Source organism: Scyliorhinus torazame, chromosome 9 (assembly GCF_047496885.1).
Source record: "Scyliorhinus torazame isolate Kashiwa2021f chromosome 9, sScyTor2.1, whole genome shotgun sequence".
In the NCBI taxonomy this organism is placed as follows: domain Eukaryota; kingdom Metazoa; phylum Chordata; class Chondrichthyes; order Carcharhiniformes; family Scyliorhinidae; genus Scyliorhinus; species Scyliorhinus torazame.
In genome coordinates, this window is record NC_092715.1 from 12,208,430 (window position 1) to 12,225,660 (window position 17,231).

The window sequence follows — 17,231 nt, forward strand, 5'->3', positions numbered from 1 at the left end:
AGTGTGTGTGAGTGAGGGTGTGAGTGTGTGAGTGAGGGTGTGAGGGTGTGAGTGAGGGTGTGAGTGTGTGAGTGTGTGTGTGAGTGTGTGAGTGTGTGTGTGTGAGTGTGTGTGTGAGTGTGTGTATGTGTGTGTGTGAGTGTGTGTGATTGAGTGTGTGAGTGAGGGTGTGAGTGTGTGAGTGAGGGTGTGAGTGTGGGAGTGAGGGTGTGAGTGTGTGAGTGAGGGTGTGAGTGTGTGTGTGTGAGTGTGTGTGTGTGTGAGTGTGTGTATGTGTGTGTGAGTGTGTGTGAGTGAGTGTGTGAGTGTGTGAGTGAGGGTGTGTGTGTGTGTGTGTGAGTGTGTGAGTGTGAGTGTGTGAGTTAGTGTGTGAGTGTGAGTGTGTGTGTGTGTGTATGTGTAGTGAGTGAGTGTGAGTGTGTGAGTGTGTGAGTGTGTGTGTGAGTGTGAGGGTGTGAGTGTGAGTGTGAGTGTGTGAGTGTGTGTGAGTGTGTGTGAGTGAGTGTGTGAGTGTGTGAGTGAGGGTGTGAGTGTGTGTGTGAGTGTGTGTGTGAGTGTGTGCGTGAGTGTGTGAGTGTGTGTGTGTGAGTGTGTGTATGTGAGTGTGTGTATGTGTGTGTGTGAGTGTGTGTGAGTGAGGGTGTGAGTGTGTGAGTGAGGGTGTGAGTGTGGGAGTGAGGGTGTGAGTGAGGGTGTGAGTGTGTGTGAGTGTGTGTGTGAGTGTGTGTGTGAGTGTGTGCGTGTGAGTGTGTGTATGTGTGTGTGTGTGTGTGTGAGTGAGTGTGTGAGTGTGTGAGTGAGGGTGTGAGTGTGTGAGTGTGTGTGTGTGTGTGTGAGTGTGAGTGTGTGAGTTAGTGTGTGAGTGTGAGTGTGTGTGTGTGTGTGAGTGTGTGGATGTGTGAGTGTGTGAGTGAGTGTGTGAGTGTGAGGGTGTGAGTGTGTGAGTGTGAGTGTGTGTGTGTGAGTGTGAGTGTGTGAGTGTGTGAGTGTGAGGGTGTGAGTGTGTGAGTGTGAGTGTGAGTGTGTGTGTGTGAGTGTGTGAGTGTGTGAGTGTGAGGATGTGAGTGTGTGAGTGTGAGTGTGTGCGTGTGAGTGTGAGGGTGTGTGTGTGTGAGTGTGAGGGTGTGAGTGTGTGAGTGAGTGTGTGAGTGTGAGTGTGTGAGTGTGTGTGTGTGTGTGAGTGTGAGGGTGTGAGTGTGTGAGTGTGAGTGTGTGAGTGTGAGTGTGTGTGTGTGAGTGTGAGGGTGTGTGTGTGTGAGTGTGAGGGTGTGAGTGTGTGAGTGAGGGTGTGAGTGTGTGAGTGTGAGTGAGTGTGAGTGTGTGTGTATGAGTGTGAGGGTGTGTGAGTGTGTGAGTGAGGGTGTGAGTGTGTGAGTGTGAGTGAGTGTGAGGGTGTGTGTGTGTGAGTGTGAGGGTGTGAGTGTGTGAGTGTGTGAGTGAGGGTGTGAGTGTGTGAGTGTGAGGGTGTGAGTGTGTGAGTGTGAGTGTGTGTGTGTGTGTGTGTGTGTGAGAGTGTGTTTGTGTAATGAGTGATGCTGATAACAAAGATTGAGAAATGGATGCCAGCATCTATTGAGTGACACACAGTTTGCCGTAACCCCTTCAGTTACTGCTTCAATCTCTGCAGCTCCCTCTAATCCCAGCGAATCCTTTTCTCCAGCTATCGATACTGGTGTCTGTCAACCAGGACAGAAAGTGAGCGATGATCAGTGCGTCTGCATGTCAGCAGAAGAGGATTGCGGGTATGTTATAGTCTGGACATTGGCTGCTGACCCGTCTGGGAGTCTGTGTCCAGCATTGATAAAGACAGATAGTTTTTTGGAGAATAAAGGGATTAAGGGTTATGGAGTTCGGGCCGGAAAGTGGAGCTGAGTCCACAAAAGATCGGTCATGATTCCAGGTTCGATTCCCGCCTTGGGTCACTGTCTGTGCGGAGTCTGCACGTCCTCCCCGTGTGTGCGTGGGTTTCCTCCGGGTGCTCCGGTTTCCTCCCACAGCCCAAAGATCTGCAGGTTAGGTGGATTGGCCATGATAAATTGCCCTTAGTGCCCAAAAAGGTTAGGTGGAGTTATTGAGTGACGGGAATAAGGTGGAGGTGTTGACCTTGGGTAGGGTGCTCTTTCCAAGGGCCGGTGCACTCGATGGGCCGAATGGCCTCCTTCTGCACTGTAAATTCTATGATCTATGATCTCATTGAATGGCGGAGCAGGCTCGAGGGGCCAGGTGGCCTACTCCTGCTCCTAGTTCTTATGTTCTTATTACGTGTGTCCACATCAATGTCCTGTGCATTTGTTGTCTTTCTAACCAAGTCTCTTTTTTTGTGTATTCCATTTCTCTGAATTGAATGTGTGGTTGTTTTTTTATTTGGGGTCGCTGGCTGGGTCGGCATTTGTTATCCATCCCTAATTGAAATGAAAAATGAAATGAAAATCGCTTATTGTCACGAGTAGGCTTCAATGAAGTCACTGTGAAAAGCCCCTAGTCGCCACATTCCGGCGCCTGTTCGGGGAGGCTGGTACGGGAATTGCCCCTGAACTGGGTGGTTTGCTCGGCCATTCCAGGGGCCAGTTAAGAGTCAGCCACATTGCTGTGGGGTCTGGAGTCACGTGTAGGCCAGACCGGGTAAGGACGGCAGATTTCCTTCCCTAAAGGACATTAATGAACCAGATGGGTTTTTACAACAATCGACAATGGTTTCACGGTCATCGTTAGACTTTGATTCCAGATTCAAATTTCACCATCTACAGTGGTAGGATTCGAACCCGGGACTGTGATGATATGCGTAAGCAATCTTGTGTATAAGAATGTACATGACCTCCGACCACCAAGTGGCAGTGTATACCTACCATGTGACTCTGTGCCTCGGAGAGCTAGGAGTGAGTCATGTTGGTGGATAGACGTATTTTGCAGTAGCTCTAGAATAGTTGGTTAGTGATAGTAGTTTGTTATATATTTATTCCGGTTATCTTTACCACGCATTTGTTTTATAATAAATTATTTTAACGAGTCAAGAACTAGATGTTCTGTAGTGCACCATTCATACCGGCCAGTCTAAGAACATGACATGGTACCAGGGTCGACGATCGACTAAGAACAAGAAGATTCTGCAAAGATCCTAACAATTACAGATAACTCCGAATAAGAAGGTACAATAAGAAAATATTATTTTTCTACTAACCACGTAAGCTACTGGCAACTAGTACTCAACACATAACATTTCAAAGCCAGACCTCCGGTTGCGGCTATGCCTAGGTAGGTCGCACGTTCAGCAGCTCCCGCCTGGATCGGACTTTTGGGCTCACTAGAGGAGCCCCAACGGCAATTGTTCGACAGCTTCCAGTGTGGGAAGGTGACAGCAAGGTCCCCCCGACATTATATGGATTGGACCAGGAGTGGAGCGGTGAAAATAGTGATCTTGGTGCAGCGAAAAGTGCGAGGGCGGAAAAGCAAGCTGGCGGCGGGTGGAGACCAAGCAGCGTGGGCGCAGTGGTCGCAGGAGCAGCAGGAGTTTCTTAGACGCTGCTTTGAGGAGCTGAAGACCGAAATGCTGGCGCCAGTGAAGGTGGCGATTGAGAAGCTTGTGGAGACCCAGAAGGCCCAAGGGGCGGCGATCCGGGAGGTGCGGCAAAAAGCCTCAGAGAATGAGGATGAGATCTTGGGCCTGGCAGTGAAGGTGGAGACGCAAGAGGCGCTGCACAAGAGGTGGGCGGAAAAATTCGAGGACCTGGAGAATAGGTCGAGGAGGAAGAATCTCCGGATTCTGGGTCTCCCTGAAGGAGTGGAGGGGCCCGATGCCGGGGCATATATGAGCACGATGCTCAATTCGCTCATGGGCGTGGGAGCTTTCCCGAGGCCTCTGGAGCTAGATGGGGCTCACTGGGTCCTAGCAAGGAGACCCAAGGCCAACGAGCCGCCAAGGGCTGTAGTGGTGAGGTTCCACCGCTTTATGGACAGAGAGTGTGTCCTGAGATGAGCCAAGAAAGAGCGGAGCAGTAGGTGGGAGAACACGGAGATCCAAATCTACCATGACTGGAGTGCAGAGGTGGCTAAGAAGAGGGCTGGTTTTAACCGGGCTAAGGCGGTGCTCCATCGGAAGGGGGTGAAGTTCGGGATGCTGCAGCCAGCGCGATTGTGGGTCACGTTCCAGGATCGGCACCACTATTTCGAAAGCCCTGATGAGGCTGGAACTTTATACAGACTGAAAAGTTGGACTCAGATTGAGGGTTTGTGTGGGGGGATGTTTGCTGCGTTTGGGGAATGTTCTTTTTGTTTGGGTGCTGGGTGGGGGATGGGTGAAGGGACTTGATGGGGAGACTGTGGGAGAGTGTGTGCGTCGGCGCTAGAGGGGCAGACCCCCACGAGGGAAGAGGGGGAGTGGAGGCCCAGGGAGGGGAATTGGGGTAAGGAGCTGCGCCAGAGGGGGCGGGGCCGGCTCAGGAAAGCGCGGGCTTTTTCCCGCGGTAGGGAAGGACGGGGGTGGGGGTCCGGGGTGGGGGGGATGGGTGGTGCTGGAGGGGGGCGCACACTGACTGCCAGGGAGGGGGAGGGGGGATTCTCACACTGGGGGGTCGATGGAATGGCGGGAGAGGCCGGGGTCAGCAGGAGTCAGCTGACTTACGGGAGTGTTATGGGGGGAGCAAAAGGGCTAGATGTGGATCTAGCGGGGGGAGGGTGGGGAGGGTGGGTAAAGGGGGGGATAGGTTTTCTGCTGCATTGGCCAAAGGGGAGCTGGAAGTAGGAGAGGTAGTCGGGGCGGGGGTCCGCCGCCTGGGGGACTGGAGGGTGTGGTAGTCGCGGGCACGTGGCTGGCCGAGAAAAGGAGATGGCTAGTCGGGGGGGAGCAGCCCCCCAATCCGACTGATAACTTGGAATGTGAGGGGCCTAAACGGGCCGGTCAAGAGGGCCCGGGTGTTCGCGCACTTAAAGGGACTGAAGGCAGACGTGGTTATGCTCCAGGAGACACATCTGAAGGTGGCAGATCAGGTTAGGCTGAGAAAGGGACGGGTAGGACAGGTGTTCCATTCGGGGCTGGATGCGAAGAACAGAGGGGTGGCAATACTGGGGGGGGAAGCGGGTGTCGTTTGAGGCACTGAATATTGTAGTGGATAATGGAGGTCGATATGTGATGGTGAGTGGTAGGTTGCAGGGGGTGCGGGTGGTACTGGTGAACGTATATGCCCCGAATTGGGATGATGCCGGATTTATGAAACGCATGCTGGGTCGGATTCCGGACCTGGAGGTAGGAAGCTTGATAATGGGGGGGGGGGGACTTCAACACGGTGCTGGACCCAGCACTGGACCGTTCTAGGTCCAGGACGGGTAAGAGGCCGGCTGCGGCCAAGGTGCTCAGGGGGTTTATGGACCAGATGGGGGGAGTGGATCCATGGAGGTTTGTCAGGCCAGGGAATTTTCATTCTTTTCCCACGTCCATAGAGCCTACTCCCGGATAGATTTCTTAATTCTGAGCAGGGCGCTAATCCCGAAAGTGGAGGGAACGGAGTACTCGGCCAGAGCCATCTCAGACCACGCCCCGCATTGGGTGGAGCTGGAGTTGGAGGAGGAGAGGGACCAGCGCCCACTGTGGCACCTGGATGTGGGACTATTGGCGGATGAGGAAGTGTGTGGGCGGGTGCGGGGGTGTATTGAAAGATATTTGGGGGCCTACGACAACGGGGAGGTGCAGGTGGGGGTAGTCTGGGAGGCGCTGAAGGCGGTGGTTAGGGGAGAGCTAATCTCCATTAGGGTTCACAGGGAGAAGAGAGAGAGCAGGGAGAGGGAGAGGTTGGTGGGGGAGATCTTAAGGGTGGACAGGAGTTATGCAGAGGCCCCCGAGGAGGGACTACTCAGGGAGCGGCGGAACCTCCAGACGGAGTTCGACCTGTTGACCACAGGGAAAGCAGAGGCACAGTGGAGGAAAGCACAGGGGGCGATGTATGAGTATGGGGAGAAGGCGAGTCGGATGCTGGCACATCAGCTCCGTAAGAGGATGGCAGCGAGGGAGATAGGTGGAATTAAGGACAGAGGGGGGAATACGGTGCGGAGTGCGGTGATAATAAATGAGGTATTTAGGGACTTCTATGGGTATCTGTACAGGTCTGAGCCCCCAGCAGGGAGGAGGGGATGCAATGATTCTTGGACCAGCTGAGGTTCCCGAGGGTGGAGGAGGAGGAGGTGGCTGGTTTGGGGGTGCCAGTAGGGCTGGAGAAGCTGGTTAAAGGATTGGGGAGCATGCAGGCGGGGAAGGCCCCGGGGCCGGACGGGTTCCCGGTCGGGTTTTATAGGAAGTACGCGGATCTGTTAGGCCCGTTGCTAGTGAGGACTTTCAATAAGGCAAGGGAGGGGGGGACCTTGCCCCTGACAATGTCCGGGGCGCTGATCTCTCTGATCCTGAAGCGGGACAAGGACCCACTGCAGTGTGGGTCATATAGACCGATCTCGCTCCTTAATGTGGATGCTAAGTTGCTGGCAAAAGTGCTGGCTACGAGAATTGAGGACTGTGTCCCGGGGGTGATTCACGAGGACCAGACTGGGTTCGTAAAGGGCAGGCAGCTAAATACTAACGTGCGGAGGCTCCTCAACGTGATTATGATGCCCTCGGTGGAGGGAGAAGCGGAGGTAGTGGCAGCTATGGACACGGAGAAGGCCCTCGACCGGGTGGAGTGGGAGTATCTTTGGGAAGTGTTGCGGAGGTTTGGGTTCGGGGAGGGGTTTATCGGCTGGGTCAGATTGCTATTTCGAGCTTCGACAAAGTTCCCAAGCAATTTGATTGGCATTGCTCTCCTTAAATAACTGTGGGCGATGCTCCTGACACTGGGCCAACTTCTCTATGTCCCCATTCCTGACCACCAAACGTAGCTATGGGCCAGCACCTTCATTTTGGATACCCCTGGCTGTCGATTGTGGAGGTCCTGCAAGAGCGGCTTACACTCCCCACAAGATGGCACCGTCCTTAGTGCTTAGCTCCGGTGCCTCAGTGGTGAAGGTCTCCCAGTCACTTGCCAAAGCACTGTGCTGGGCTCCAGACAGGGTGATGTGTTACACCCGGGTCAACTGTCTGCCTGGGTCTAACCGCTGATGCGGGACGCTGTGACCAGCAGAGTCCATAAGATGGAGGGCAACGATGACCTCGTTGGCCAATGCCGGCGTCGGTGGCCTGGTGGGGTGAGGGAGGCGGCCCAATGCGTCGGAGTGTAGATTCTTGATTCTGGAACGGTGCTCCAACACGTACTCATATGTGGATATAAATAACGCCCAACGCTGGATTCTGGCAGAGGCAATGGAGGGACTTGCTTCCTCCTTGAAGAGGGCCAATAGGGGCTTGTGAGCTGTGAAAATGGTGAAAGGGATGTCCGTGGACATATTCATGGAATTTTTTCACTCAGGAAACTACAGCCAAATCCTCTTTTCCGATCTGTGCATAGTTTTTCTCAGCATCGACCAATCTCCGAGATGTAAATGTGATGGGGCGCGCCAATCCATCGCCCATTCGGTAGGCGAGGACAGTCCTGACCCCCATAGGGAGACGCATTACACGCTAACAAGAGCGGATTGAACGGGTCAAAGTGGGTCAGCAGGCGGGAGGATGACAGCTGCTGTTTGGCTGGGCCCGGGACCATTCCCATTGCTGGCCTTTCTTCAGAAGATGCGGGGGGGGGGGGGGGGGAGGTGGGGGCGAAGTTCGGTGCAAACTTGCCATATTAGTTGACGAGGCCCAGAAACGAGCGCAGTGCCGTTGGTCGTTGGGTACTGGGGCCTGACGGACAGCCAGTACCCTTTCCTCCGCTGGATGCAAACCATGACGGCCCAACTTTGGCCATGTTGAACACACATTTCTCCCTCCAGAGGTTTCCTCAAAACGCTGGAGGACTTCAGCCAAGTTTTCCAAATGCTCCTGGCCCAACATGGTCCAGGTACATCCCCACCCGTGGGAACCCCTGCAGGATGTTCCCCATCATCCGCTGGAAGATGGCGCACGCCGAGGAAACCCCAAAAAGGTAGCCGGCTATACTCGTATAGTCCGCACTGTGTGTTGATGGTTACAAAATGCCTGGAGTCAGGAGCCAAAGAGAGATGGAGGTGCGCATGGTTCATGTCAACTTTCAAAAATGAGCAGCCACCACTGAGCTTGGCATCTAGGTCCCTACGTGAGGGATGGCGTAACGATCCAATCAGGAGACGCAGTTTGCCTTCAGCTTATAATCACCACATAGAACATAGAACATTACAGCGTAGTACAGGCCCTTCGGCCCTCGATGTTGCGCCGACCTGTGAAACCACTCTAAAGCCCATCTACACTATTCCCTTATTGTCCATATGTCGATCCAATGACCATTTGAATGCCCTTAGTGTTGGCGAGTCCACTACTGTTGCAGGCAGGGCATTCCACGCCCTTACTACTCTCTGAGTAAAGAACCTACCTCTGACATCTGTCCTATATCTATCTCCCCTCAATTTAAAGCTATGTCTCCTCGTGCTAGACATCACCATCCGAGGACAAAGGCTCTCACTGTCCACCCTATCCAATCCTCTGATCATCTTGTATGCCTCAATTAAGTCACCTCTTAACCTTCTTCTTTCTAACGAAAACAGCCTCAAGTCCCTCAGCCTTTCCTCATAAGATCTTCCCTCCATACCAGGCAACATTCTGGTAGAATTCCTCTGCACCCTTTCCAATGCTTCCACATCCTTCCTATAATGCGGCGACCAGAATTGCACGCAATACTCCAAATGCGGCCGCACCAGAGTTTTGTGCAGCTGCAACATGACATCATGGCTCCGAAACTCAATCCCTCTACCAATAAAAGCTAACACACTGTACGCCTTCTTAACTACCCTCTCAACCTGGGTGGCAACTTTCAGGGATCTATGTACATGGACACCGAGATCGCTCTGCTCATCCGCATTGCCAAGAATCTGACCATTAGCCCAGTACTCTGTCTTCCTGTTATTCCTTCCAAAATGAATCACCTCACACTTTTCTGCATTAAACTCCATTTGCCACCTCTCAGCCCAGCGCTGCAGCTTATCTATGTCCCTCTGTAACTTGTAACATCCTTCCGCACTGTCCACAACTCCATCGACTTTAGTGTCATCTGCAAATTTACTCACCCATCCTTCTGCGCCCTCCTCCAGGTCATTTATAAAAATGACAAACAGCAGTGGCCCCAAAACAGATCCTTGTGGTACACCACTAGTAACTGGACTCCAGTCTGAACATTTCCCATCAACCTCCACCCTTTGTCTTCTTCCAGCTAGCCAATATCTGATCCAAACAGCTAAATCACCCTGAATCACATGCCTCCGTATTTTCTGCAGTAGGCTACCATGGGGAACCTTATCAAACGCTTTACTGAAATCCATATACACCACATCAGCTGCTTTACCCGCATCCACCTGTTTGGTCACCTTCTCAAAAAACTCAATAAGGCTTGTGAGGCACGACCTACCCTTCACAAAACCGTGTTGACTATCTCTAATCAAATTATTCCTTTCCAGATGATTATACATCCTATCTCTTATAAACCTTTCCAAAATTTTGCCCACAACAGAAGTAAGGCTCACTGGTCTATAGTTACCGGGGTTGTCTCCACTCCCCTTCTTGAACAAGGGGACAACATTTGCGATCCTCCAGTCTTCTGGCACTATTCCTGTAGACAAAGATGACTTAAAGATCAAAGCCAAAGGCTCAGCAATCTCCTCCCTAGCTTCCCAGAGAATCCTAGGATAAATCCCATCTGGCCCAAGGGATTTATTTATTTTCACACTTTCCAGAATTGCTAACACCCCCTCCTTATGAACCTCAAGCCCTTCTAGTCTAGTAGCCTGAATCTCAGTATTCTCCTCGACATCATTGTCTTTTTCCTGTGTGAATACTGACGAAAAATATTCATTTAGCACCTCTTCTATCTCCTCAGACTCCAAGCACTAACTTCCCACTACTGTCCTTGACTGGCCCGACTCTTACCCTAGTCATTCTTTTATTCCTGACATATCTATAGAAAGCTTTAGGGTTATCCTTGATCCTACCTGCCAAAGACTTCTCATATCCCCTCCTGGCTCTTCTTAGCTCTCTTTAGGTCCTTCCTAGCTAACTTGTAACTCTCAAGCGCCCTAACTGAACCTTCATGTCTCATCTTTACATAAGCCTCCTTCTTCCTCTTGACAAGTGTTTCGACTGCTTTAGTACAAAGAACAAAGAAATGTACAGCACAGGAACAGGCCCTTCGGCCCTCCAAGCCCGTGCCGACCATACTGTCCGACTAAACTACAATCTTCTACACTTCCTGGGTCCGTATCCCTCTATTCCCACCCTATTCATGTATTTGTCAAGATGCCCCTTAAATGTCACCGTCGTCCCTGCTTCCACTACCTCCTCCGGCAGCGGGTTCCAGGCACCCACTACCCTCTGTGTAAAAAACTTGCCTCGTACATCTACTCTAAACCTTGCCCCTCTCACCTTAAACCTATGCCCCCTAGTAATTGAACCCTCTACCCTGGGGAAAAGCCTCTGACTATCCACTCTGTCTATGCCCCTCATAATTTTGTAGACCTCTATCAGGTCTCCCCTCAACCTCCTTCGTTCCAGTGAGAACAAACCGAGTTTATTCAACCGCTTCTCATAGCTAATGCCCTCCATACCAGGCGACATTCTGGTCAATCTCTTCTGCACCCTCTCTAAAGCCTCCACATCCTTCTGGTAGTGTGGCGACCAGAATTGAATACTATACTCCAAGTGTGGCCTAACAAGGTTCTATACAGCTGCAACATGACTTGCCAATTCTTAAACTCAATGCCACGGCCAATGAAGGCAAGCGTGCCGTATGCCTTCTTGACTACCTTCTCCACCTGTGTTGCCCCTTTCAGTGACCTGTGGACCTGTACTCCTAGATCTCTCTGACTTTCAATACTCTTGAGGGTTCTATCATTCACTGTATATTCCCTACCTGCATTAGACCTTCCAAAATGCATTACCTCACATTTGTCCGGATTAAACTCCATCTGCCATCTCTCCGCCCAAGTCTCCAAACAGTCTAAATCCTGCTGTATCCTCTGACAGTCCTCATCGCTATCCGCAATTCCACCAACCTTTGTGTCGTCTGCAAACTTACTAATCAGACCAGTTACATTTTCCTCCAAATCATTTCTATATACTACAAACAGCAAAGGTCCCAGCACTGATCCCTGCGGAACACCACTGGTCACAGCCCTCCAATTAGAAAAGCATCCTTCCATTGCTACTCTCTGTTTTCTATGACCTAGCCAGTTCTGTATCCACCTTGCCAGCTCACCCCTGATCCCGTGTGACTTCACCTTTTGTACTAGTCTACCATGAGGGACCTTGTCAAAGGCCTTACTGAAGTCCATATAGACAACATCCACTGCCCTACCTGCATCAATCATCTTTGTGACCTCCTCGAAAAACTCTATCAAGTTAGTGGGACACGACCTCCCCTTCACAAAACCATGCTGCCTCTCACTAATACGTCCATTTGCTTCCAAATGGGAGTAGATCCTGTCTCGAAGAATAAACCACGGTTCCCTTGCTCGACTACTTCCTCCCTGCCTGACAGGTACATGCTTATCAAGGACACGCAGTAGCTGTTCCTTAAACAAGCTCCACATTTCTATTGTGCCCATCCCCTGCAGTTTTCCTCTCCATCCGATGCATCCTAAGTCTTGCCTCATCGCATCATAATTGCCTTTCCCCCAGATATAACTCTTGCCCTGCGGTATATACCTATCCCTTTCCATCACTAAAGTAAACGTAATCGAATTGTGGTCACTATCACCTAAGTGCTCACCTACCTCCAAATCTAACACCTGTCCTGGTTCATTACCCAGTACCAAATCCAATATGGCCTCGCCTCTCATTGGCCTATCTACATACTGTGTCAGGAAACCCTCCTGCACACATTGGACAAAAACTGACCCATCTAAAGCACTCGAACTAAAGCGTTTCCAGTCAATATTTGGAAAGTTAAAGTCCCCCATAACAACTACCCTGTTGCTTTCGCTCCTATGCAGAATCATCTTTGCAATCCTTGCCTCTACATCTCTGGAACTTTTCAGAGGCCTATAGAAAACCCCTAACAGGGTGACCTCTCCTTTCCTGTTTCTAACCTCAGCCCAAACTACCTCAGTAGACGAGTCCTCATCAAATGTCCTTTCTGCCACCGTAATACTGTCCTTGACTAACAATGCCACCCCTCCCCCTCTTTTACCACCTTCCCTGAGCTTACTGAAATATCTAAAGTCCGGCACCTGCAACAACCATTCCTGTCTCTGCTCTATCCATGTCTCCGAAATGGCCACAACATCGAAGTCCCAGGTACCAACCCATGCCGCAAGTTCACCCACCTTATTCCGGATGCTCCTGGCATTGAAGATGACATACTTTAAACCACCTTCCTGCCTGCCGGTACACTCCTGCAACTTTGAAACCTTACTCATGACCTCACTACTCTCAACCTCCTGTATACTGGAGCTACAATTCAGGCTCCCAAGCCCCTGCTGAACTAGTTTAAACCCTCACGAATAGCATTAGCAAATTTCCCCCCCCAGGATATTGGTATCCCTCTGGTCCAGGTGTAGACCATCCCGTTTGTAGAGGTCCCACCGACCCCAGAATGAGCCCCAATTATCCAGAAATCTGAAACTCGCCCTCCTGCACCATCCCTGTAGCCATGTGTTCAACTCCTCTCTCTCCCTATTCCTCGTCTCGCTATCACGTGGCACGGGTAACAACCCAGAGATACTGGGCGTCATTCTCCGACCCCCCAGCGGGTTGGAGAATGGCCGTTGGCCGCCGTGAATCCTGCCCCCGCCGGTTGCCGAAGTCTCCGGTACCGGAGATTGGGCGGGGGCGGGAATCGCGCCGCGCCGGTTGGCGGGCCCCCCCGGTCAATTCTCCGGCCCGGATGGGCCGAAGTCCCGCCAAGAAATTGCCTGTCCCGCCGGCGTAAATTAAAGTAGGTATTTACCGGCGGGACAAGGTGGCGTGGGCGGGCTCCGGGGTCCTGGGGGTGTGTGGGGCAATCTGGGCCCGGGGGGTGCCCCCACGGTGGCCTGGCCCGCGATCGGGGCCCACCGATCCGCGGGCGGGCCTGTGCCGTGGGGGCACTCTTTCCCTTCCGCCTCCGCAACGGCCTCCACCATGGCGGAGGCGGAAGAGACTCTCCCCACTGCGCATGCGCGGGAAACTGTCAGCGGCCGCTGACGCTCCCGCGCATGCGCCGCCCGGGGATGTCATTTCCGCGCTAGCTGGCGGGGCACCAAACGCCGTTTCCGCCAGCTGGCGGGGCGGAAAACCCTCCAGCGCCGGCCTAGCCCCTCAATGTTGGGGCTCGGTCCCCAAAGTTGCGGACCCGTTTTGGGCGCCAGTCGGCGGACATCGTGCCGTTGGGGGAGAAATTCGTCCACTAACTCTGTTTGTCCTAGATCTAATTTTCCAGCCTAGCTCCCTGAATTCCTGCCTTACATCCCTATCCCTTTTCCTACCTATGTCGTTGGTACCTATGTGGACCACGACTTGGGGCTGCTCCCCCTCCCCCTTAAGGATCCCAAAAACACGATCCGAGACATCACGCACCCTGGCACCTGGGAGGCAACACACCAACCGCTAGTCTCTCTCTTTCCCACAGAATCTCCTATCTATCCCCCTAACTATGGAGTCTCCAATGACGAATGCTCTACTCCTCTCCCCCCTTCCCTTCTGAGCAACAGGGACAGACTCTGTGCCAGAGACCTGTACCAGGCTTACCCCTGGTAAGCCCCCACCCAAAAAGTATCCAAAGCGGTATACTTGTTACTAAGGGGAATGACCACAGGGACACTGAGGCTGCTTCCTCCCAGCCCCTCTCACCGTCACCCATCTATCTTTATTCTTCGAAGTAACTACATCCCTGAAACTTCTATCTATGAACACCTCTGCCTCCCGAATGATCCGAAGTTCATCCAGCTCCAGCTCCAGTTCCCTAACACGGTTTCTGAGGAGCTGGAGATGGGTGCACTTCCCACAGATGAAATCAGCAGGGACACTGGGATGGCATCCCTCACCTCAAACATTCTGCAGGAGGAACATTGCACTACCTTCCCCTCTAGATAAAAAGAAAGCACTCCCCTTCTCAGCAAGCACTCACTCAGCAACCTCTGCGCCCCGCACGATAACACCTGCCGTCGAGCCTTCCTCTTGATCTTTACAGTTATTTTTTTTTTTTGGTTCAAAGAGGGGGAAGGGAGGGAAACAATTAAGAAGTGTTTCGGGTTTAAGTGTCACTTGACAACAGCTCCTCCACAAACCACCTTCAAGTTAGGGTGAACACGTGGACGTATGCAAATTTCCCCCACAACAGCCAACCAGCAGCTCCGCCCTTCTGCCCTCCGCTAGATGGGTGGAGCCATCGTATTTCAATACAGGCTTGACCGGTGTCGCCCAGTCAGAGGATTGGAAGGGGCGTATGATTTTCAAGCTCTCAAGATTGTCCACCTCTGCGTCCAACTTCGATCGCAAGGCATATGGGACTGGTCGGGTGTGAAAGTATCGAGGGTGTGTGGGACTGTTCGGGTGTGAAAGTATCGAGGGTGTGTGGGATTGGTCGGGTGTGAAAGTATCGAGGGTGTGTGGGACTGGTTGGTTGTGAAAGTATCGAGGGTGTGTGGGATTGGTCGGGTGTGAAAGTATCGAGGGTGTGTGGGACTGGTCGGGTGTGAAAGTATCGAGGGTGTGTGGGACTGTTCGGGTGTGAAAGTATCGAGGGTATGTGGGATTGGTCGGGTGTGAAAGTATCGAGGGTGTGTGGGATTGGTCGGGCAGCACGGTAGCATTGTGGATAGCACAATTGCTTCACAGCTCCAGGGTCCCAGGTTCGATTCCCGCTTGGGTCACTGTCTGTGCGGAGTTTGCACATCCTCCCCGTGTGTGCGTGGGTTTCCTCCGGGTGCTCCGGTTTCCTCCCACAGTCCAAAGATGTGCAGGTTAGGTGGATTGGCCATGATAAATTGCCCTTAGTGTCCAAAATTGCTCTTAGTGTTGGGTGGGGTTACTGGGTTATGGGGATAGGGTGGAGGTGTTGACTTTGAACTTGGGTAGGGTGCTCTTTCCAAGAGCCGGTGTAGACTCGATGGGCCGAATGGCCTCCTTCTGCACTGTAAATTCTATGAACGTATCGAGGGTGTGTGGGATTGGTCGGGTGTGAAAGTATCGAGGGTGTGTGGGATTGGTCGGGTGTGAACGTATCGAGGGTGTGTGGGATTGGTCGGGTGTGAAAGTATCGAGGGTGTGTGGGACTGTTCGGGTGTGAAAGTATCGAGGGTGTGTGGGATTGGTCGGGTGTGAAAGTATCGAGGGTGTGTGGGACTGGTCGGGTGTGAACGTATCGAGGGTGTGTGGGACTGGTCGGGTGTGAAAGTATCGAGGGTGTGTGGGACTGGTCGGGTGTGAAAGTATCGAGGGTGTGTGGGACTGGTCGGGTGTGAAAGTATCGAGGGTGTGTGGGACTGGTCGGGTGTGAAAGTATCGAGGGTGTGTGGGACTGGTCGGGTGTGAAAGTATCGAGGGTGTGTGGGACTGTTCGGGTGTGAAAGTATCGAGGGTGTGTGGGACTGGTCGGGTGTGAAAGTATCGAGGGTGTGTGGGACTGGTCGGGTGTGAAAGTATCGAGGGTGTGTGGGACTGGTCGGGTGTGAAAGTATCGAGGGTGTGTGGGACTGGTCGGGTGTGAAAGTATCGAGGGTGTGTGGGACTGGTCGGGTGTGAAAGTATCGAGGGTGTGTGGGACTGGTCGGGTGTGAAAGTATCGAGGGTGTGTCATTGGGTTGACGCCGATGTGGTCCTTGGCCGCACCCTCCTGGAATACAAATGGGAATCTCGCCAGGACGCCTTCAGGGCCATTCGGGTTCACCCGGCAATCTCTCTGTCTGCCCAAACGGAGGTGGCGCAACCAATCCCACCCGAACTGACTTTGTCCGTTACCATGGATGATGACCGTAGAGCGATTTCCCACTTGTTGCCCGTACTGGACTGGGACCATCGAGATACGCGCAATCACCAAAGGTTCCTCCTTGTGCGTGATGAGGTGGGCGTTGGTGTCCTGAAGGGTCAGCATTTCGAGGCCGGACCAGATCCGGGTGAAGGCCCGGCGGCTGACCACAAATACGGCCGCCCCGGTGTCTAATTCCATGTGAATGAAATGCCCATTTACCTGTAGCGAAAGCTGGATAGGGCCGATCCATGGCAAAGCCACACAGTGTTGCGGGTTATAGGAACTGTCGTCACCCTCCCTGTAGGGTCGGGTCTGGTCCCGATGACGATGAGTGCACCAGCGGGGTGACGTGGGGGGTTGGGTCCTCACGGGGTTGACTGCTCTCCTGGACTCTGCGACCAGCGTCCGCTGGGTGGTGCCCGTATTCCGGGTCATCACGGTCGGGGGAGAATGCTTGCCGGCGCTCCATGCCGCCAGTGTCTCTGCGGAGGGCACCCCGCTGCCGGGGGCCGGTGGCGCGGGCCGAAGCTCACCGCCGCCATTCCCTGGAGTTCCCGGATACCTTGTTCCGCGCTCTCGCGGGCGATGGTCATTTCAACAAAGCGCCGCAAGACTAGGTCAGTCACAGTCAAAGGCTTTTGCTGCCTATCAGTGTCGCAGACTCCACATACAAACCGGGCTCGCAAGGTCTCGTTGGGTGCAGCGCCAAACCCACATGTTTCGGACAGTTTTCTGGGAGGGAAGGCCGGACTGGGCCTGGGCGGCTGGATGAAAACGGAAACGCCGGACGTTCACTGGAGACGTTGAATCGAAGTTCTCACTTCCCAGGGCCACCAGAGCGGCGAACGGCTGGAGCTCCCGGTGGGTGAGGCTTTTTAATGAGGCTGTCATAGTGCAGCTCCTCGCTAGTATAGTGGTTAGTATCCATGCCTGTCACGCGGGAGACCGGGGTTCAATTCCCCGACGGGGAGCTTGGTAATTCTCCAGAAGCTCCACTGGAATCCTTTGTGGGCAGCACGGTAGCACAGTGGTTAGCACTGTGGCTTCACAGCGCCAGGGTCCCGGGTTCGATTCCCATTTGGATCACTGTCTGTACGGAGTCTGCACATTCTCCCCGTGTGTGCGTGGGTTTCCTCCGGGTGCTCCGGTTTCCTCCCACAGTCCAAAGATGTGCAGGTTAGGTGGATTGGCTGTGATAAATTGCCCTTAGTGTTCAAAAAAAAGGTTCGGTGGGATTACTGGGTTATGGGG

General features: G+C 53.1%; 1 protein-coding gene across 2 annotated transcripts in view; it reads left to right on the forward strand.

The window, feature by feature from the left end:
- LOC140429064 (complement component C6-like) overlaps window positions 1-17,231 on the forward strand; it is a 281,293-nt gene that overhangs the window by 247,666 nt on the left and 16,396 nt on the right. For both annotated transcript variants that reach the window (XM_072515604.1, XM_072515605.1), the window contains exon 16: window positions 1,661-1,742. In XM_072515604.1, coding sequence (XP_072371705.1) covers window positions 1,661-1,742 — 82 coding nt within the window. The remainder of the gene's footprint in view (window positions 1-1,660; window positions 1,743-17,231) is intronic.